This window comes from Mercenaria mercenaria, chromosome 8, assembly GCF_021730395.1.
Source record: "Mercenaria mercenaria strain notata chromosome 8, MADL_Memer_1, whole genome shotgun sequence".
Lineage (NCBI taxonomy): Eukaryota > Metazoa > Mollusca > Bivalvia > Venerida > Veneridae > Mercenaria > Mercenaria mercenaria.
In genome coordinates, this window is record NC_069368.1 from 33,119,722 (window position 1) to 33,143,422 (window position 23,701).

Below are 23,701 nucleotides of genomic sequence, written 5' to 3' on the forward strand. Positions count from 1 at the left end.
GAGGTGGGCATGCCCTAAACGAGTTTAAACTCCCAGTTTCCTTTATATAGGTTACTGACCGTTCCAAGGCGGTGCCCCTGTTTTCAACTGGTTGTTTTGTCTGTCTTGTGTTGTCTGTTGCGTGTGTTTTCTTGTTTGTTGTGAGTGTTTTTCCTCCTCCTCGCTCCCCTTGTCGCCACTCTTTTCCTTTGCATTTTCGCTGCTTTTTGCATCCCCTTCCCCTTTGCTTTGAGTAGGTTTTCGTAGCTCCCCTTTGTTTTGGTAGCCGGTGTCCTGGGGCGGTGCGTGGTTGTTTTTTTCTGCTTGTGTGGATGCGTTTGTGTGCTTCTGGATCTATGGCGGCACCCTGCTGTTTTCGTATGTGTTGCTTGTTCGTTTTTCTATGTTATTCAATTAGTTGCGGTTGTATATTTCTCTTTGGTACACGAGTGTCTGCGCTATTGTGGTTTACGTTGTAGTGTGACTGTTATTATGGATCGTGGCATTTCCTTTGTATATTCGGCCTTGTTTGACTTTCCCCTTCGGATTCCTTCTCCCCCCCCCCCCCCGCCCCCCTCCCCGGCCAAATTTTGCTCCTTACCATTTCCTTCTCCGCCATCTATACTTAGCAAATTTTACTTGTTGGATGTTTGTAGCAACCCGTCTGAAATATTTTTCCATTACAGCTTCTTTGCGTTGTGGGCCTACAATGCAAATGCGTGGCTCTGTGGCTGTGTTTTTAGTGCCCTGTGCTTCCGAGAAATCTACCCTTACCTATTATTTTTCGTGCATTGAATTAACGGTATACGCAACTTATTGTTAATCCATTTTCATCATAAATTTCAAACTTAAGGGAAAAATATATGAAAATTAGAAGTGTCGTTTTCGGCGAAGTGTTGGATTCGACCATGTTTCATGTTCGGCGAAGTGTTGGATTCGACCATGTTTCATGTTCGGCGAAGCGATCGAGAACACGTAATCACACGAAAATTGCCGAATGTCAGTTCCACTCATTAAGTACCAAACAGTTGATTTTTTTTTATTTCGATGACTTATCAGAAGTCCATTGAACCACATTTGTCATTTTCAAGACTTTGTCAACAAATATATATATATAACGTTATAATAGTCATATAAAACACGTCTGATGAACCAAAACTTATGCTATGAATATTTAGAAGTAAACATTTAACATCATGATAAGTACAGGGTGTAGGCTGAGTGTTAAACGGTAAACATGGTAAACAAAAAATAACTCACTTCTGCCAAAGTGTTATAAGTCAGTATTTTTCTGTAATTTGTTTTACTGAAATAAGAAATAAAATAATGTAGAGAAGTGATGCTGCTGATAGATAACCTACACACTTTCGTATGCTTTGAAAATATTCTAAACATTTCGTTACCAAACATTTTTGTCATGGAAATGTCGTCTGCTTCGAATACAGTGTCTGCTTTGTAAATTTTCAATATAATGTTACAGGTATAGAATTTAATCAATTGTCACATCATATGATTCACATAAAACTTTAGATGAATGTTCTAGTTTTACTCTGACTTTGTAATCCTTTCATTCTCAAATTTCAAAAGAACCAATTATCTTTTCTGGGATATGTGTATTCAATTTGTCCTATGATATCACGTGCTTATTGGTCATGATAGAAATGCTGTTTTCTCAAACAAAAATTAAATGAGAAGTCACATGAATGTAATATTAATACATTCAGTGAATAGATCCTTTGAAAACATAGAACGCAACCTAGCAACATAATAGCAGATTCTGTTGAAGTGAGTCTGTTCATGAGAGGTTCTGTAATGTGTAAAACAACTCACGTCACCTGGCACCGGCTTATTATAAAAGCGGAATTCTATTACAGTAAAAATGGGTGTACACTATGATCCCAGAAGACAAGAAAATATCCAAGTATGGAACTCACGTTAATGATGTACTTTGAACAGGAACGTGTTTTGAGCACTAACTTAAAGGTAGTTCGTACTTTGCCTTGAATACTTGGTGGCACTGTTTGTAAGTCTATCCAATAAGATGTCTTCAAGCTTATAAAGGGCTGTTCTATACGTCCTGTGACGTCATTCATAGTTTTGAGATTTTCCTTTTATCCCATCATGTAGATCTCGATTTAAGGCGTCACGACTATTTCTACGAATGTTATAAAATTCGGCCTTCATTAAGTATTTAATACACGACACTTGTTAATGGACTGGAAAGCCAGACATGAAAAACAATGGTAACGCAGTTAAAATCTCCCATGTTTTTAATTCAGCTTCAGACAGTAAGGTCAGGAAAGACAACTCTTTGAAAACGATTCTCAATTTACATATACGCCAGTCAACTATGAAAAACAAGGAATGCCGGGTATGTCACTATTATTTAGAAAAAAAAAGTTTGTTACATTTTTGTGAACGCAACTTAATATGGCTACGATACTTTGTTCTGTAGTAAAATTATCACGATTTTCATTATAAACACTTCTGGCTTCTACAAGGTGCTGTCCATGCTTGACACAATCTGGAGTACTTATTTCTAAAAGCACTCATGCAATAGAAAATTAAGTTGAAAATTTTCAAAACGTTAGTTAAATATCTATTGAAAATTGATAAAAACTAAATATCATACACTTTCAAATTACATTTACATATTGGTTTATCATTTCGAATTACTTTTTTTATAATAAAAACTAAACTTTTAATTTTAATCTGGAGGCATGCCCTTTTATAGTCAATGATACAACTATAATGTATTGTTACTTTATATCATGACTTTACAATTCCTATATATTAAAGGAACGCTTTATTATTCCGCTGTTACCATAGACACCATTTAATTTCCCAGGTAACATCAATTCTCTGACAATCTTATGGAATTATAATTTTTCTCTAACAACCATATCGGAGAGAACAGAACACGGCGCATCTTTTGTCGAGGTTGTTGGTTTTAAAATATTTTCAATCTGAATATCATCAGGTAGGTCTTTAATGGTTCTTTGTTTTTAAAATTAGAGCATTTTTTATCATGATCGAAATTTTACATCGACAGGTTTGAGTTTTAGATATATAATTTGTACATATTTAATTACTACGTTAGAAAATGGGCGTTGTCCTTATTCCTAGCTCGTCGATATTGATCAGCGGGAATGCGTAAATTTTGTTTGAATGACATCACTTAGGAATACAACTGTATTCGAGTGAAAATTTAAGTCGATGTATTCACTGAGCTGTATGCATATTCTGTAATATAATAGCTGATTTCGTGATTTTTGTTTTTGGATCGAGAAAAATGATAAAAACTAATAGTGATAGATATTAGAAAACTATGAAAGCTAGCCATTTTAAAAATATACATTTGACCGATAAGTTAATTTCTTATGTTTACTTTTAAATTATATCCTGCTTCTTATCAAAAGATAGTATTTTGCACTTAGAGTCGTAGCTTTCTTGTCACACAAATAAGCTGGACAGGTCTTTCTTTCAGACTTCCAAAATGAAAGTCGCGTTTGTCTGTTTTTGCCTAATATGGTTGGTAGCAGCAATGACTGTTGCCAAACCTGCTAAACTTGCAAAAAACAACCCTGAGGAAACTATGAGCCAAGGTACGTGAAACTGTTTCTCTGAATTTCTTTTCGGGCTGTATTTATGTCTAAAACGAATACATGTATTTCAGGTTTATAGTTTTGTTTTGTGGAAAATCAAAGATATTCTGTTTACATTAGGTTGATTTAAAAATGATTGGGTGCATTGAAATGCTATCGTTGCTCTTTAATACGCCAGAATAACAACACGACAGCACAGTATGTCATTTTTGACTTGTTGCCGTATAGGCGCCCCTGCCAGCACGACATCACGATGACACGGCTGCATGATTACACGTTTGAAGTAGGACGACGACACGACAACTGATCCACTTATATCGAGATTTTATATTGCATTTACGAACCTACTCAATGGCATTCAATTACCAGAGGAGGGTTCTAAATAATGTTCTAATAGCTTTGCCCTATCCCATTTGCATATATCTTACGGCGACAGTTTTTGAGCACCTAAGCTTTAGACATAGATCTAGAGAGATCTGTTAAACTTTGTCAGCAAGCAAATTACTTGCCAATCTAATAAAAAGTTTTTTCTTTTATTATAGCTGATCTTGAGAAGCTCAGAAATCAAATGCCAAACTGGAATATAGAAGGACTCTATCCACCCTTTCTTCCGAGAGTGCGAAATATTGAACAACCTAAGCGGCGGTCACAAAAAATCAAGATCAAAACGAAGCAGTCCAGAAGGAATAGACGTTCAGTAGTAGATACTCTATAGCGGCGGAGACGTTGAGAATTGTGAAATTGAGACAGTGTTAAATTCTTATTTCTAAAGACTCGTATAACTTTTTTATGGCTTTATCAATTTATTGCATTATTTTATAGATTTTGTATTGTTCTTTAGATCATAAGTACGTCGGTATGCCTGTATTGTACATCTACTATTTTATTTATGAATATGCTTCAAGTTAAGATCTTAAATGTATGAATAACTTCTTTCTGCAGATTATTGTTTTGCTATTAATACTGTAAATGTTGTCTGTTCTTACTCGAATCTATATATGAAATTTATTTGTTTTGGAATCTACTTAACTCCACTATCGTTCTGAAAATAAACGGAACAGAATTTAATGTAGATTTACCTTAGGTAAAATGATAGGGTGTTTTAGTTTTATGGGTCAAAAGGCGATTTCCTTGTTTTTGATGATGAAAGAAGAACTCGGGTATGAGCCCCTCCTAGCATTATTTCAGGAATGTGCTTGTACCTGGATAGTAGCACCGACCTTCAGTATTCTAGCTGGATGGCTTCATTACAAAAGAAAGAATTCAACATCCTAAGTATGGTTCGAAAGGCAAGTAATCCAAAGCGGGTGACCTTGACGACACGGCACTAGAGACCTCTAAAATGATAGTAACTTACAGACAATATGCAGTTAGGTTTATTACTTTATTGGCTGACCACTACACTATTTTTGTTTACATCAGTTTTAAATATACAAGAAACGAACAAGAAACGAACAGTATACTAATGAACTTTGACAATGTGGCAGTTGAGTCCAATAAGTTCAGGGGTGTTCAAAGATAATTCGTCATAGATCTATTGCAAAGCAATTATTGGATTTACCTGTATTGGAAAAAAAACAGTGTCGATTGCATTGAGGTCAACTGCCACATTATCAAAGTTTATTAGTACCAAAAAAAGTACCTCACAATCATAAATTTTGTTTGAAAATATCGTGATAATTTCTAGTTATACGGTTTATGTAAACAAGACGAGAACATTTCTGAGCTGCTGTAAATAACATGTGAATGTTGTGTATTTATATCTCAAAGTGTAATATGGTTTAAACATCTATTTAGAATCTACTTTGTACGGAATCCTGTTCGTGCCACTTAAATTGTCGCCTCGCCAACACGCGACAACGCGATAATTATCGCGTTGTCGCCTTGTCCGAAAACATATATACATGCGAGATTTAACAATCCTCGCGAGGTTAAGAGGGCGATAATTATCGTCTTAATTGTCGCATGTCTTTCTTAATTCTCGCGTCGAGAAATTGAAATCCAATAGACATAGTTGCGAGAATTAATAAAACCTCGCATTGTCGCATTGTCGCACTGTCGCTTGGGATTAAATTTCCGGACAAATTTATCGATGTAATTCTTCCTGGGTACTATTTATCAATACCACGATGATGTAGTAAGAAATTATCCCCTACACCGGGCGACAATGCGAGGTTTTACTAATTCTCGCAACTATGTCTATTGGATTTCAATTTCACGACGCGAGAATTAAGAAAGACATGCGACAATTAAGACGATAATTATCGCCCTCTTAACCTTGTGAGGATTGTTAAATGTCGCATGTACATATGTTTTTGTACAGGGCGACAACGCGATCATTATCGCGTTGTCGCGTGTTGGCGAGGCGACAATTTAAGTGGCACGAACAGGATTCCGTAACTTTGTTTGTTTATGGTTTAGCGCAGTTTTCAACAGTATTTCATTTTTTTTTTAACCTAACCAGTTCATGGATTATGTACTACTACAAACATGTTCTCAGCAAGTAATTACTTTCCCCTCGTGACGACTGTTTACGACCCGAAAGGCGACGTTTTTGTTGTTGGTGGTGGTGGTGTATTTTTTGTTTTTTGCTGCTTTTTTTTGTTTTGTATTTTTTTGGAGGGGGTGGGGGTTGTTGTTTTTGTTGTTTTTGCAGCCGAACAGCATCGTATGGAAATTCAGTGTTTCAAATAAATCCAGAGTTTCTTTTCTCGCCCTGCCTATCGTAAGAATACTGCTTTCAATGCTCAATAGCTTATTCCATACATGAGTTAACACAAATAATAGCAACACGAAAATTCCGGGCTAACGAAAATCCATTATAACGGAGGCGAAAAACTCGAGAAAAGCGCAATCGCGCATTGTGAGAAAAAACGTGCGTAAAATCGGAAGAGTAATTCATTATTTAACGCGGAATAGTAAGTACATGTAAATCAGAATTAATTTATGAATATTTTTTGTCAATGGTTTATACGTAGTTCTTTATTGGTTATATGTCATAAAAACAATTTTTTAAGTAAGATATAAGCCTAAAACGATCCAATATGTAAACTACTGGACAGTCTGGGCAGTATTTTACATATTGGATCGTTTTCGTCTTACCCTAACATATTATGACAGAACGGTGTCCAGTTTCATGATCTGTGTATTTCAAAAAAGTTTAATTTTAAAGGTTTTTCCATAATTTCGTCATCATTTTTGGCACTGTATCTGTAGCGTCTGACATTTGAACAAATGCAAGAAATTTACATACATTCTCCATATACGTTCGGTTTGAACGCAATATCATTTTACAAGCTTATTTGTCTTTAGATGATAAACAATCTTTTCCGAGATTAAAAACCGTATATTAAACAAAGCACTGTGAGTTACATTTACCACAGATTTATCAATATTATCATCTTTCTCGTATTTCATAAATTTTAAAGGTAATTTCTCCAGTGGTTTGAAATATCAGTATACCGGTATATAATGACAGCAGTGAAATTTATTTCCACGGGCAATATCTTACTTCAAGAACCAATTATCCTTTCATGTTCACGACTTGCTTAGTCATACATGCAATATACATAATGATGTAACAGAGTACGGCTTTGTAATTATTTTACTGTGAAATCGGTGATATATCAAAGTGCTTTATAATAATATATTGATTACTTTACAATAGACTTGCAGTTTTATGGGTAATTTTCCTTTGTGGACACTTTGTACTTTTGTTGGGTTTAACGTTGCACCGACACAATCATAGGTCATATGGCGACTTTCCCGCTTTGATGGTGGAGGAAGACCCAAGGTGTCCCTTTGTGTATTATTTCATCACGAGCGGGCACCTGGGTAGAACCACCGACCTCCCGTAAGCCAGCTGAATGATTTCCTCACATGAAGAATTCAACGCCCCGAGTGAGGCTAGAACCCACATCGATGAGGGGCAAGTGATTTGGAAGTCAGCGACCTTATAACCACTCGGTCACGGAGGCCCCTTGACACTATGTATGATCACTATCCAGTGGACAAATATTTACTGCTCAACTATGTTTTCAATGCTTTCTATATTCACAAGCCATGCCGAAAATTGCACTTAGAATACTACTTCGTTACAGTGAAACCTCTCTAAGCTAGATCTCCTTAAGCATCGGGAACCCTTCAAAACGCTGATCAAGGAAGACAGATCAAAGGATTTCAGTAAAACAATATATTCCTTCTTCTTCCAAACAGAGCTTCTCTGAATCTTTAGTCCTTTTAAGCTGTTTCGGTTTTTTCGCGCAACTATTAAATATTATTCTAATAGTAGACCTTTATATGAACAACCTTTCCTTTGCGTCGGTGTCGGCATGTGCACCCCGCGTTTTAAAAGTTTATCATATAACAGGCTTCTGTTTGCAAACTTAAGCTGTTTCGGTTTTTTCGCGCAACTATTAAATATTATTCTAATAGTAGACCTTTATATGAACAACCTTTCCTTTGCGTCGGTGTCGGCATGTGCACCCCGCGTTTTAAAAGTTTATCATATAACAGGCTTCTGTTTGCAAACTTCACACATGTATTTGACATTATGAAATGATATCAAAGGACAAATTACATGTTAACTCTAAGACTCTTGACTTATTTTGTCAAAGTATTGCCCCTTTTCAACTTAGAAATGTTGGTGAAAGTTTTATATGAAAACAGCTTAAGTTTCTCAAAAACTACTTTGCCAAACGCTTACAAACTTTACATATGTCTTTGGCATCATGAGAGAACCTCGCATATCAAGTAAAATAACTCTAGCTGTTATTTTGTCAAAGTTATGCCCCTTTCACTTTAGAATTTTCTGTTGAAACTAGGCCAAATGTGAGTTATACGAGACAGACAGATGAACAATGAAGAGGAATAACGGCTTCAATCAGTTCTGTTTGTGCGCGGGCTTTTTTTTTTCAACAGCATTCCAGGTTAATGACGGCGGACAGTTAATGTTAACTGTTTTCATGGAATCTATATACCAGTACTAACCAATAATCAGCGAGTAACTACCGAATTCACCTCATAAAGCCAGAGATTGAAGCGGAGTTCAAACACAACTTCTTCTATCAATTCGTCTTTGAGAACATATGCCTCGCCTGGGGATCAAACTCGCGACTCACAATCCATTGATCTGCTTGAGCTAAGTCGGAGCTCTGATCTTTTCCTGTTTATACACAACAAAAAGAAGGCCATGAATGTTTGGAGGAACCATTTCAAAACATGTTAGAGAGCTCTAAGCAAGCGTGTTTTTATCCAGTGGCTCATGATTCTACATTGACCTAGGAACCTAATTTATAATCTCAGATGGCCAAGTTTCCATCTTGACATAGAAAACAAAACGGTTCCATGGATATCAGAAAGAAAATATCGTGTCTGGAACGTCTGAAAAAGCTTCTTCTAAGGTTTGACATAGTGACCTAGTTTTATACCTCAGGTAACTCTGCCTAAAACTTGACAGGTTTCATATAGATCCGACAGAAAATATCATCTGACAAATGTTGACAAGCTCTTGCTATATTATAACGTAGTGATCTAGTTTTGATCCCAGATAACCCAGTTTCGAACATCAAGACAAACACTCTTTAAAGGTGTAATAATGACAGGCCTTCCAGCATGGCCTTGCAAAAAAGGAGGAAAAGTAGGAGGTTATTAAGATAAAATTTGCTATGCTTACCTTAATAATACTACACCTACATCAGGCCCTGATCCAGAAATTTTTGATTTGGGGAACACCAGGGAGCACCAGCCAGGCGCACAGTGAGCGCTGAGAGGGGTAGGTATTGGGGGGGGGGGGGGGGGGGGGGGCGCCGCCCACGTTAGAAGGGGGGATCTGGTAGCCTCTGGTGCACTTACTGGTGGCTGTACTCCCCTCATTTTAGGGCGGTCAGGGGGCTGTCCCCCTGGAATTTTTTTTTAAATACAGGCATGAAATGGTTGCTTCTGGTGCATTTTAGTTCTAAATTTGAGATAATGGAGGGATTAGTCCCCTCTTGGTTGGGGAGGGGGTCAGTGGGCGCTTCCCCTGGAAAATTTTGAAATACGGGTAAGAAATGGTGGCCCCTTGTGCGTTTCTGGGTCTAAATTTTGAGAAAAAAATTACCTCTTTGCCAATATAGTAGGATACATCTTTGAGGAGTACTGGTCACTTCTCAGCCAACTGTGTGTGTGTGTGGGGGGGGGGGGGGGTTGCTGGAGGATCCGGGCCTGTATACTGGCAACCGAATGATGACCCAGATGTCTTGACTGGCAGTTTCTGTGCTTGAATCTGTGTGCCCATATGGTTTGGTAGGATTATAGGTACCGTGATATGAGGCAACTATTTTGTATTGCAGGAGGCCCCAAATGGCTCCAGAAACTGCCAGCAACACATCAAGAGTCCATCATCTGCAAATATAACTACTGAAATGGTTGGGATTTTTTCTTTTAATGTCAAGCAAGAAAGAAAGAGAAGTAGGTTTTCATCAAAAAGTAGGAAAAGGCATTTAAAAAGTAGGTAAAAGTAGTAACGCCGGAAGGCCTGTAATGACCAAGAAGAAAATATGCCCTCTATGGTATAGGCAAGGTTTTTCAACTATTTGACTATACAGACCACGTCTTTGACAAAAGATTACAAAGTTTCTATTTCAGACCTAGATTTTATTCCGACTGACATTCTGATTGGTTTGAATGTATACCAGGTAGGTAGAACATGTGGAGTCCCAGTCTTTTATAACACATACAAGACAAATACTCTCATTAGGCTGAGATTTACTAGAAATGTAGATGCCAACGCGTAAACAATGTACATGTACAAAGGTCTTTTCTTAACTAAAGGGCCAGAACTCTGGTGTTCCTGAAACATCCTCGCCTATTATCAAACTTCTATTAGATCTTGTAGTAAGAAACACGTTGTGTAAATTTCATAAAGACTGCTTTAGAAATTTGGCCTCTAGTGTGTATGTGAACTTATTCAAGGGCCATAACTCTGGTGTTACAGAAGCAATTTGATTGAAAGTTGTTGCCATATATATCCGGAGTAACATTCATGAAGATTACTTAAGGAACGAGGTCTCTAAAATATATTTGTTAACAGTAAGATGGTACAGACAACAGAAAGACGGCAGATGGGCAGGTAATGGGTAATCACAAAAGCTCAGCCTTAAGCACTTTGTATTCTGGTAAGCTGCAAATAGGAGAGGACTCATCCAACAAAAATATAGACTTTAAGTCGTACGATTACACACCCTTTAAAGACCGCTAACTGAAGACAAAAGTTCAGCAGTGTCCTTTAATCTAAATGAAAACAAATAGCTTTAGCAAGAAATATAGTTTTTAATATTTTACTCAAAAATACAAGGGGGAAACATGTACAATTAATGGCATAACATCGAAAATGAAACACGACTGGTTCTGTTACAGCCATTCTGTGTATTTACAGAAAGATCTAGGTTACAAAGGTGTACCAAATTTGAACTGGAATGCTTAATTACAAAAGTATACAAAAACTTTCAAATACAACAAGAAATAATCAAACATTGTATTAACAATTACGCAGTATTCTACTTAATTTCAAACTACATTATTAAACAAGCCATGATATAAAAAATTCGCATGCAATAAAAACAATGAGTATTTCTGTAATTACGTAACCTATGCCTTTTTTGTTTCACTTTTCTATTAAAGTTTCGAAATGTTGTGGATATCTTTGGTTTCTGAACTAATTAAAGGTTCAAGCATGAAAGTGTTAATGATATGGTACTACACTCTTAATGTATAAAACGTATATCCGACTGCTGATGGTTTAAAAAACATTTTTGAATTATTTTAATTAACTGCTTTGAGACCAGAAAATAATACTTTTCCAACCACACATGCAAGTGGCAGCTGCTAAGAACTGAACCTAAACGTTTAGATATATAAATGCTCTTTGGCTTGAAAATTATAAAAAGTTTAGTAAGTTTGTAAATCTAAAATGAGTCATTGGTCAGATTTTTTTTTCAATAAAAAAACTCATCAGGAGCTTCATTTCTAGAATGGTTTCAAAAGCGAACTGTGTGACCTTGGACTTTGGTTTTGATGTACTCTACAGACAAACTCAAAAATGTAAAATGATAAATATGAGAGTTAATGATCTAAAAACATGATTAAATTTGAGTGTTATTACAAAAAATCTAGTATGTTAATATTAGACATGACAAACAACTAATGTATCTGTATTTTAAACAGTCTGAAGAGATTCTTATGTATATCTGGAATTTTTTAACATTATTGTCATCATATCAAATAACATCTTATAGTTTAACTGGTCTAAACATTCAATCGGCAACCAGTTATTTTCATTTTTTTTGCTCATTTACTTCATATTAGATCCAATCCATTCTGTAGTTCATTAAGTTGGCATGTAAAGTGAAGCTAATGGTTACTTACTGTAAAGGCCAATAAATGGTCTAAATCCTAAACTTCCCACATGAGTAAGAGGTTGAGGTCAAGTAATTTGAGACACAATGTCTTTTATCAATTCCTCTCGCAAAACAAATGCCTCACCTGAGTATCAAACTCATGACCCTGCGATCTGTAGATCTGCACTCTCCCTACTGAGATAAACACAAATAAAAGAGACAAACAAGGAGCTGCGTTCAATAAACGCTTGATGCCCCCGGTGGCATCCTTGTCGATACAAAGCAACCTAAGTCCAAAACGAGGATAAATTCAAGGTCATGCAAGGTCAAACTGAGGTGAGGTGATGTCTGAAGATGAGGAATGGTCACAGGTTACATCTGCATTAGTATAAAGTCATTCTAGTAAGGGGTATTGATGCTAGATGAAACGGTCCCATCTGGTTAACCTCGTACGGACGGACGGACGGACGAACAGACGGACAGGACATTCACTATTTGCCTCCCGCATCAGTAGACGCTGGGGGCATAAATATTTCTGGTTGCTGATTGAATATTTAGATTAGTTAAACTATCATAAAATCTCTAACTAAACAGGTGAAATAATTCATCCTACATTATCACTTTCTGATCTTATCATATTTCACCTTAGCGCAAAAAACTGTACCACTGTATTGACATAAAGTAATGTAACACCCACTTATTGAGTTGACCTGATGAATTATTAGGTGCATGTAAGATTAATTCTAGCGATACTATGAAGATGATGAATGCCTTTAACAAAGCCTGAGATATGTATTACCCTAAAACTATACTCAAAACACTTGAGCCGTGCCTTGAGAAAACCAACATAGTGGCTTTGCGACCAGCTTGGATCCAGACCAGCCTGCGCATCCGCGCAGTCTGGTCAGGATCCATGCTGTTCGCTAATGGTTTCGCTAATTACAATTGTCTTTGAAAGCGAACAGCATGGATCCTGACCAGACTGAGCGCATGCTGGTCGTAAACCCACTATGTTGGTTTTCTCATGGCGAGGCACACTTCAGGACTGCAAAGGCAACAAAAGCTAATCTAAACTCAACACGACTCTCATTCTTCATTGCAAGCAAACCTCTAATACAGCTTAACAAAAACAGTATAAACTAGAAGTAAAAGAAAAAAAACAACAAGAGTATTGGTTTCTCAGGTCATATACTGAACAGCGTGTCTCTCTTTGTCATGAGGCTGTTCAAAACTGCCAGAAATTAAATGCTCCTGGTATCGTTTGGTTTTGGTTTGGTTATACTCCACTTTTCTAGAGTATTTCAGTTATATATATACAGTAAGAGTCGGTTAATCTACTGTTTGATCAACATTTAAATTTCTTAGTTTTGCTGATTTTCCTGACATTTCTTTGAGTACTGTTATAATACAGAACCACAGACATTATACATAACTTGAATGAATGTCAAATTTACCAATAAAAATGATTTTGACAAGAGTATTTTCCATTGTAAATTGCAGCCATTGTTGACACCGAAACTTGTTTAAAAATTCCAATGATTAACCCTATATTTTTACAAATACCTTTGTGGACATGACTTGACATCATTAAACTTAATTTAAAGATATTTTACAAATTCAAGAAGATCCTACATATATATTCAACAACCTTAAAATAGTGTATAGTTTATATCTGAATCTTCATGAATAATTTGTTTGTTTGTTTGCTTAGTGTTTAACATCGTTTTTCAACAGTATTTCAGTTATGTAACAATGGGCAGTTAACCTAACCAGTGTACCTGGATTCTGTACCAGTACAAACCTGTTCCCCACAAGCAACTGCCAACTTCCCCACATGAATCAGAGGTGGAGGATGAATGATTTGCGACACTATGTCTTTTATCAAATCTTCACGGAGAACATATGCCCCCATGGGGATGGAAATCACAACCCCGCAGTCCGTAGATCTGTGCTCTCCATATTGAGTTAAGCGGCAGAATAGTCATGATTAACTTAACATCCTGTTTCAGATAAGCCAGGTCAAGAAGTAGCCAATGCTTCTTGATTAATGATTATCACATATTTCATGTCGTGGGAGTGTAATAAAGCCATTATTAAAAAATGATAATAAACTAGTGTAATAAAGCTTTGACATTGACGTCATTTATAGTACTGGAGACGTTGGTGAAATTGACGTGTTTATATAGTAATAGAAAGTAGAATTGTTTATGTTTCTACAGGAAAAGCTGACATGTGATAAAAAGAATATTGCATTTGTGACTTTCCATACTGAATTTATTAAACACGTTGCATAAAATAGATAAAATGCTCGGCAGAGCATCGCATTTTATTATTTTATTCAACTCGTTTAATAAATTCAGTATGATAAACTCATGTAATATCCTCTATATAATTAATACGGTAAAGAAATTGGTATTCATTTAAGCCTGCTATAATACTACCATTAATTCAATAATCTGTATTTCTTTATCCATTCAATTAACATCGCTGCTGCAGACAATCACCTGAGTAACAAATACTCATATTGCACATGTTCAAATGACCTACTTGTAAAAAGGTAATTATTTATGAAACAAAACAAAGTTCTATCTAAATTTCACAAAATATCAATTGGCTGCCATTAAGGGCTTAATAATAGTCACTGACTTATATACAACATGACACATTTCTTATCAATATCAGATATAAAGAAATTAAATAACAATAATAAAACAGTAAAAAGCATAATAAAGGTGTATATGTATATATATATGTATATATATTTGAGTTTAGCCAAAGTCTCAGCTAAAGTTTCTGAAAAAATAGAAAAACAACAATTTTTTAACAAATCTATCAACAAATTAAACAACACCACTGTGTCTGTATGCTACCCTAATTATCACTCTACAATGACTGACATTTGATAAAGTGTCCTCTTATAGATCACTATGCCACATTCACAGATGGACCACTATGCCTAAATGAAGTGCACCAGGTTAGCTTTAGCACTATGCCCTACAAAGATTTTCCTTTAATGCTGACACACTATAAAGTGTCCTCTTAAAGCTTCTCATTCACATTATATTATAGAGCACTATGATATAGGACAGTTTCCCTTTAAAGCTAGTCATTCACAGAGGGACCATTACGCCTAAAGGAGATGCACCTGGATAGCTTGCACTATGCAAAACAAATGTGTCTTTTTAAAGATGATGCACTATTAAGTGTCCTCTTCAAGTTACTTATTCACATTATATTATAGAACGCCATGTCTTACTATAGTAACCCTTTAAAGCTAGTCACTCGCAGATGGACCACTATGCCTTAAGAATAGCCCTTTTATAGCTTAAGCACTATGCCTTACAAAAGTGTCCTTTTAAAGCTGTCTGGTCATATATGGAGCACTATGCCTAAAGCAAGTGTTTAATTAAAGCAACCCCCGTCATAGATGGAGTTCAATGCCTAATTCCCCTTTAATCCTGAAGTAGTATGCCTAACAAAAGCTAAACCATTTACAGATGGAGCATAAAGCATTATCAGGAGCCCCTTTAAAGCTATTTACACAGATGGATCACAATGCTTTATTAATGAACCCCATTCAAGCTGAATCTATATGCCTTACTCGGTATTGTTATCAATGTGCTTATTTCACAGATAGGGCACTTTAGGCCTTATTAAAGAGTCCTTTAAAAGCTATTTATGCACTAATGAGCTGTATGCTTTAAGATATTGCCCCTCTGAAGCTACTCATTCACAAATGACTGACAGAACACTACAACTAAAGAAAAGCTGAAGCACTATGCCTTAGAAAAGCAACCATTCAAAGGTTGACACAGATACAGTGCCCCTTTAAAGTTACTACTTCACAGTTACATTATACCTAAAGAAAGCATCATTTTTAAGTTGAAGCACTATGCCACAAAAAAGTTTTAACACAAATACAGTGCATTAGGGCTTAAGAAAGTGTCCCTTTAAAGCTACTTATTTAAAGATGGGGCAGCATCCCTATAGAAATTGTCCTTTTAAAGCTAACAGAAAAGGATGGAGCACTATGCCTTGAGAAGATATCCCTTCAAAGCTTTACATTCACAGATGGATAACTATGCCTTAAGACAGCATCATTTCAAAGCTATTTATTCATAAAAAAAGAGCACTACACCTTGATTAAAGTTTCCCTTCAAAACCAGTCATTCACAGATAAAGCAGTATGCCTTAGAAAGTGTTACTTCAAAGCTATTTATACAGACAGAGTACTATGCCTAGCTTTAAAGTACTGTCAAAGCTAGTCATTCACAGACAGAGCAATATATACATACTCAAGTGTCCCTTTCATGTTTACCATTAACAGACTGAGCACTATGCCTTTCGATAGTTGTCCTTGAAAGCTACTTATATTCCTTATACTTAACCTTTAGCCTGCTGTTGGCAAGTGATTCTGCCTTTGCGACCAGCGCAGACCAAGATCAGCCTGCACATCCATGCAGGCTGATCATGGTCTGCACTGATCACTATTCAGTCAGTTAATTTTCAGTTAACACCCCTTTGAATAATAAATGGTATTGCCCAACTGATGGACCAGTCCAAATTAGAAATTTAGCAGGCTAAGGGTTAATCAGACTATGGATCAGCTTCAGATTATAGTTTATACATATTGCACCTGATTCTAAAGTGTAAAAGTACAAAAATGACAACTAAATTACATACATACTAAAGGAATATATGTTTCATAACTATGAAGAAATGTATGAAGTATTTATTAAAACTGGTTAAACAGTTAATCATATTGCACATTAAGTTGGTGTGTTCTTGAGTACATTTGTGTAACATAGATGAAAAGGTGTAAAACAATTTTTAGGCTACAAAAAAGCAGCACCAAGAAATTTATATAGACATGGTTAACATGAATGGTTAAAAGCATTCCCCTTAATTCAACAGAAGAAAGCCTATTAAGACATTCAGTTCAAACCTTGCTTAGTTTCTTCAATGTTTATTCAATTAACCAGAGTAAACGGTATATACAACATGTTTAGATTAAAACTGGTGTATCTCAGTTCATTCAAGTTAAATTTATACATGGTATACAAAAATTTTAGTTTACATAATCAAAATCAATTTGTTTTATCTCAGTTCAACAAAGTTTAGAGATTCAGAGGTTTTAGTTTAACAAAGTAAAGACAATTATATTTCATCTCAATCCAACATAGCATATACCTATACAGAGATTTTAAGTTCAACATGGCATTGCCTTAATTAAAAAATATCATCTCAATCAAACAAAATAAAACCTGTGCAGAAATTTTAGTTTAACATGGTAATTATTTCAAAATGTTTCATCTCAAGTCAACAAGGAAAATCTACAGGAATTTTACTTTAATATAGTTCATCTCTCTTAAACAAAATAAAACCTATAGTGAGATATTAATTCGTCTCAGTTCAACTGAATAAAATCTATACAGAGATTTTAGTTCAACATGGTTCATCTCAATTCAACATAACAAAACCCATTACCGGATTTTAGTTCAACATGGTTCATCATCTAAATTCAACAAAAAAACAAGAGCACCGCCTTGCGGGTGCTGACGCTCATCTGATTTTTTTTGTGTAATAGAAATATTGTCCTACCCATGATTTTCTAAGTCTAAAAAGGGCCATCATTCTTGCAAAAAGCAGGATAGAGTTATGTTTCTTGATGTACAGTGTCCACTTATGATGGTGAAAAACTGTTGCAAGTTTTAAAGCAATAGCTTTGATAGTTTATGAGAAAAGTTGACTTAAACATAATACTCAACCAAGAAAATGATTTTCTAAGTCCAAAAGGGGCAATAATTATTGCAAAAAGCAGGATGGAGTTATGTTGCTTGCTGTACAGGGTCAGCTTATGATGGTGAACAAGTGTTGCAAGTTTCAAAGCAATAGCTTTGATAGTTTAAGAGAAAAAGTTGACCTAAACATAAAACTTAACCAAGAAATCTGATATTTTCTAAGTCCAAAAGGGGCCATAAATCTTGCAAAAAGCAGGACGGAGTTATGTTTCTTGCTATACAGGGTCAACTTATGATGGTGAACAAGTGTTGCAAGTTTTAAAGCAATAGCTTTGATAGTTAGGATAAAAGCTGACCTAAACATAAAACTTAACCAAGAAAACTGATTTTCTAAGTCCAAAAGGAGCAATAAATCTTGCAAAAAGCAAGATGGAGTTATGTTTCTTGATGTACAGGGTCTGCTTATGATGGTGAACAAGTATTCCAAGTTTCAAAGCAATAGCTTTGATAGTTTAGGAGAAAAGTTGACCTAAACATAAAACTTAATCAAGAAATCTGATATTTTCTAAGTACAAAAGGGGCCATAAATCTTGCAAAAAGCAAGATGGAGTTATGTTTCTTGCTATAAAGGGTCAGCTTATGATGGTGAACAAGTATTCCAAGTTTCAAAGCAATAGCTTTGATAGTTTAGGAGAAAAGCTGACCTAAACATAAAACTTAACCAGGCAACGCCGACGCAGACGCCGACGCCGACGCCGACAACCGCTCAAGTGATGACAATATCTCATCATTTTTTTTCAAAAAATCAGATGAGCTAAAAAACGCTATAGTGAGATATTACCTCAACATGGATCATCTCAATTCCACAGAATAAAACCTATACAGAAATTTTTGTTCAATATGGTTTAAATCAACATGGTTCATCACAATTCAACAAAATAAAACCTATAGTGAGAGATTAGGTCAATATGGTTTAAATTAATATGGATCATCACAATTCAACAAAATACCTATACTGAGAGAAAAGTTCAACATGCTTCATCTTAATTAAATAGAGTTAAACTTCTGATTCACATGGTTAAATTTTATAAGTTTTATCTCAGAACTAATACAATCAAACTTGTCAAGAATTCATAGAATAAAAAATATATGAAGTACATGTATCCATTAAATCAAATTAGTGAAGAATTAATACAATCAAACTTGTGAAGAATTCATAGAATAAAGACTTGTAAAAAAATCATGGAATGAATATCTGTGAAGAATAAACAGAATCACATTGGGCATCACAATACAGTTAAGGTGAATATAATTAAATTATATAATATAGGCCTAATGTCACAAACTCTTAAATGACACTCCTACAATGTTTTCTTCACAAATGAGCCATGCCATGAGAAAACCAATATAGTGGCTTTGTGACCAGCATGGATCCAGACCAGCCTGCCCATTTGCGCAGTCTGGTCAGGATCCATGCTGTTCGCTTGCGGTTTCTCTAGTTGCAAAAGGCTTTGAAAGCAAACAGCATGGATCCTGACCAGACTGCACGGATGTGCAGGCTGGTCTGGATCCATGCTGGTCGCAAATGCACTGTGCTGGTTTTCTCATGGTGCGGCTCAAATGCTCTTATAATTCATCACCTCAGCTCAAAAAATGGATAAAACTTCTGTATGTTAATGCATTTATCCGTTTTTGTGCTAAGATATCATTTTAATCTGAATAATACTGAACTTGCTAAAGGTTGAAAATTGCATATTAAAGCAATTGAGAAATAGATATGAAAAATACTTTAATATCAATGATGACCACATTTTGTTGGTTTTTAAACCAAGTCAGCACAATTTAGGTCATAAGGTCCCACTATAGGACAGGTGGAACTCACAAGTGCTTCTTTCTGTGCATTCGATTCAGGCATGGTAGGAGTGGGTACAGTGTTCTTTGACCTACTGAGCTCCAAAACAATAGAGGTCACGTTCATATCACAGGCAATCATCCTATCAACTTTATGGAATGTAGGCATAGTGTTCTTTAGTTATTAAGCAGAAACCATTTTCAGTCTCAAGGTCACTGTGACCTTGACCACTGACCTACAAACCCATAAAACAAAAGAGGTCATCTAGTGACCATATGCAATCCTCCTATTTAGTTTAAGAGCAGAAAGCCCAAGGGTTCTTATGTAACTAAGCATGAACCATTTCCAGTCTTGAGGTTAATGTGAACATGTACTTTGACCTATTGACCCAAAAAACAACTGAGGTCATCTAATGACCATAGGTGATCATCCTAATGCAGTATGATGACTGGAGGCCAAAGCATTGTTTATTTATAGAACAGGAACAGTTTTCAGTCTCTAGATCGCTGTAACCTTGACCGCCTGAACCACCCAAAACAACACGGGTCATTTACTGACTACAATCAATCGTCCTGTGAAATCTGACCACTGTGAGACAAAGCAACTCTAATTATTGATCAGCCAAAAAATGGTCTACCAGCAGACAGGCAAGAAGCAAAACAATATACTCCCTCTTCTTTAAAGGCAGACATAGTAATAATATTGCTTCAGTCCGATGTCATTACCTGTTCTCCTCAACCATTGCTTATTGCAGAATATACAATGCTTAACTTGCTTTTTTGTTTAACTGAGAAACAAATCCAGCCATGCTTAAATCAATTTTTGATACAGTATTCTCTCATCCGGAAAACATGAAAATAATTTGGCATACAGTAATACATTGGTTTACATGGTAATCGTGGTTATTAATACTTCATAAATCTGGCTAAAGAAAATCTTTAAGCCATCAAAAATGGATGGCCAAAGAACCTAGAATAAAAGGACATCACTGATGGTTTAAGTAAACAAAAAATACACAACTAACAATGTCGGTTTTGCAAGGTAAAGTCTTATAAAAAGAATTAAAAAGGGAAATATTCTGTACAAAAAATTATGCAGCTGTTTATGCAAATCTTTCTTACAACTTTTATGAATTCACAAAATTAGTGAACATTTCCACGTTGCGAACTTTTCCACTTACACAGTACATATTCGAGGGGAAGGACGTGAAGTGGTTGCACAGTGTTCAAGCAAGCAAAATGGTTGCAAACTTACAAAATGGCAGATATTTGCTAAAATTATCACATGTTCTTTTATTTTTCCATCAAGTAAGTGGGTTTCCATGGTATTTTGAACTCGCTTGCTTGAAGTAAGTGTGCAACCACTTCACGTCCAGCCCCTTGATATTACAGGATGATGTTTGGAGCGAAACAAAAGAAATTAAATGTTTGTTTTTTTTACATAAAAAGGATCTGTTCAAAATCTGGCATATAAAATTCATTTGGTCTTATTGTAATTCAAAAATCTATGACAAATTTATACACTATGAATGTATATCTGACACCAGCTACACAGTTTAACAAGAGCACCGCCTTGCGGGTGCTGACGCTCATCTGATTTTTTTTTGTATAATAGAAATATTGTCCTACCCATGATTTTCTAAGTCTAAAAAGGGCCATAACTCTTGCAAAAAGCAGGATAGAGTTATGTTTCTTGATGTACAGTGTCCACTTATGATGGTGAAAAACTGTTGCAAGTTTTAAAGCAATAGCTTTGATAGTTTATGAGAAAAGTTGACTTAAACATAATATTCAACCAAGAAAATGATTTTTCTAAGTCCAAAAGGGGCAATAATTATTGCAAAAAGCAGGATGGAGTTATGTTGCTTGCTGTACAGGGTCAGCTTATGATGGTGAACAAGAGTTGCAAGTTTTAAAGCATTAGCTTTGATAGTTTAAGAGAAAAAGTTGACCTAAACATAAAACTTAACCAAGAAATCTGATATTTTCTAAGTCCAAAAGGGGCCATAAATCTTGCAAAAAGCAGGATGGAGTTATGTTTCTTGCTGTACAGGGTCAGCTTATGATGGTGAACAAGTGTTGCAAGTTTTAAAGGAATAGCTTTGATAGTTTAGGATAAAAGCTGACCTAAACATAAAACTTAACCAAGAAAACTGATTTTCTAAGTCCAAAAGGGGCAATAATTCTTGCAAAAAGCAAGATGGAGTTATGTTTCTTGATGAACAGGGTCTGCTTATGATGGTGAACAAGTATTCCAAGTTTAAAAGCAAAAGCTTTGATAGTTTAGGAGAAAAGCTGACCTAAACATAAAACTTAACCAAGAAATCTGATATTTTCTAAGTACAAAAGGGGCCATAAATCTTGCAAAAAGCAAGATGGAGTTATGTTTCTTGCTATACAGGGTCAGCTTATGATGGTGAACAAGTATTCCAAGTTTCAAAGCAATAGCTTTGATAGTTTAGGAGAAAAGCTGACCTAAACATAAAACTTAACCAGGCAACGCCGACGCAGACGCCGACGCCGACGCCGACGCCGACAACCGCTCAAGTGATGACAATAACTCATCATTTTTTTTCAAAAAATCAGATGAGCTAAAAAGCAGGCTTGAACGCAAAATTATTAAAATTCATATTAAATAGAAAGAAATATGACAATTTTGCATTCAATCCTCCTCATGTTGCCAACAGAGCTAGAATTCCATTACTAACTTTCATCATATATATAGGTATGATAATTTCAGTATTAACAGAACCTGTTTTATACTTTTTGGAAAAGCATGTTGTACTGCACAATATGAGAACTTCAACTTAAAAACTTAGGTCTAATTAGTCGTACCATTGATCCCAAAAATAAAACAGATCTGAAATTATTGTATAATAGCGCTAAATCTCCCTAAACCTCGTGATAACCTAATGAGATATCATTTATTGAAGATGACGTTTTTTTTTGCACTTTGCTTTATAAGCATTTATGCGTTTCATAACTTGATCAGAGTGATACATTATTTTACATAAAATCAACCAGTCACAATTCTGATTATAATTTCTTTGGTCTAACTCAGTCAATAAGGACATACATGTATTCATCCTGCAACCCCGTTCAACTCCTGACTTTACAAATGCAGCAATCCCTAAACCAACAAAAGGTAGCATTATTTTTGTGCAAATCCCTCAAAACTGTTTTCGTCTAATACACAATGTAATCTTTTCAATAACAGTTCTTATTATCACATTGCTGGATTCCGGTCTCACAAAGCATACCAGAAGTAAACTGGGTACCAGTCAGTGTATCATGAAGAACCAGCCTGCGGTACCATGGAAAGACGTGACATCTTTGGTTCTATATCTAAAGATGCTTTATAAGTCTGTTCATCGTCATACAGCCGTGTTGTATCAAGTAAATAATTTGTAACCTAAAATATAAAAAGCATTTTTTTTTTTTTTTTTTTTTTATGCAGCAATATTGTTGCATATCATTTCAACAGGCAAAAATAGAAACCAAATCTGAAAGCATCATTATGCTAATTCCGACAAAACACTTGTTTTTCAAAAAAACAAAACAATTTAGATTAAATTAGATACTAATAGTTTTGGAATTCTTTTGGCAAGTGGTTAAGGCGCTTCACTTTGAATAGCTTGCAAAACTGGTATGATTTGTCCTGGTTTCGACACAATTCAGGCCGAATGGCAACTTTTCAACTCTAAATGTTGAAGACACAAGGACCAGCTAAAGGTAACATTTAAGAGATGGGTGAACACCTGAGTGGGTAGAACCACCAAACATGTGCAAAGAACTCCTTAGTGTTGTATCAGGACAAATATATAAAGTCTGCCTAGATTCTTTTAAATGCATTCAGTTAAAACATTTTTAAACTAATAAATGCAGTACACTGGTCTGTTATATACTTACACGAGGATGATGCTCTATTCGATATGGCGTCTGCTGAAACAGTCGAATCTCTCGGATCACATGGGCAATCTGTTAGTAACATCAAATTAAAATCTTTAGCAAAATTTCAAACATACATCCTCTCAATTCTGACAGTCACTTCAGTTTGTTCTTTGTTTCAATTGCGGAGGAAACATCCTCTCAGTTCTGAAATCAGTTCATTCTCAACCTCGGGGAAAACAATCTCCCACTTCTGACA

At 35.6% G+C, this 23,701-nt stretch overlaps 1 protein-coding gene and 1 long non-coding RNA gene across 4 annotated transcripts in view; one reads left to right on the top strand and one right to left on the bottom strand.

Moving 5' to 3' along the window:
* Positions 1-802: 802 nt before the first annotated feature.
* On the top strand, positions 803-4,592 carry LOC123566627 (uncharacterized). Of its 2 annotated transcripts, XR_006689452.2 has the most exons (4): positions 803-2,350; positions 2,828-2,959; positions 3,467-3,584; positions 4,127-4,592. It is a non-coding gene; the product is annotated as an uncharacterized LOC123566627 (long non-coding RNA). The 2 variants fall into 2 exon arrangements; XR_006689451.2 differs by lacking the exon at positions 803-2,350 and having other exon boundaries at positions 2,675-2,959.
* Positions 4,593-21,104: 16,512 nt separating this feature from the next.
* The window catches only part of LOC123566625 (ras-specific guanine nucleotide-releasing factor 1-like), a 176,791-nt gene continuing 174,194 nt past the window's right edge, over positions 21,105-23,701 (bottom strand). For both annotated transcript variants that reach the window (XM_053549697.1, XM_045360900.2), the window contains 2 exons: positions 23,464-23,532; positions 21,105-22,966 (listed from right to left, as the gene is read on the bottom strand). In XM_053549697.1, the coding sequence (XP_053405672.1) occupies positions 22,844-22,966; positions 23,464-23,532 (192 nt within the window). In that variant the 3' untranslated portion in view covers positions 21,105-22,843. The remainder of the gene's footprint in view (positions 22,967-23,463; positions 23,533-23,701) is intronic.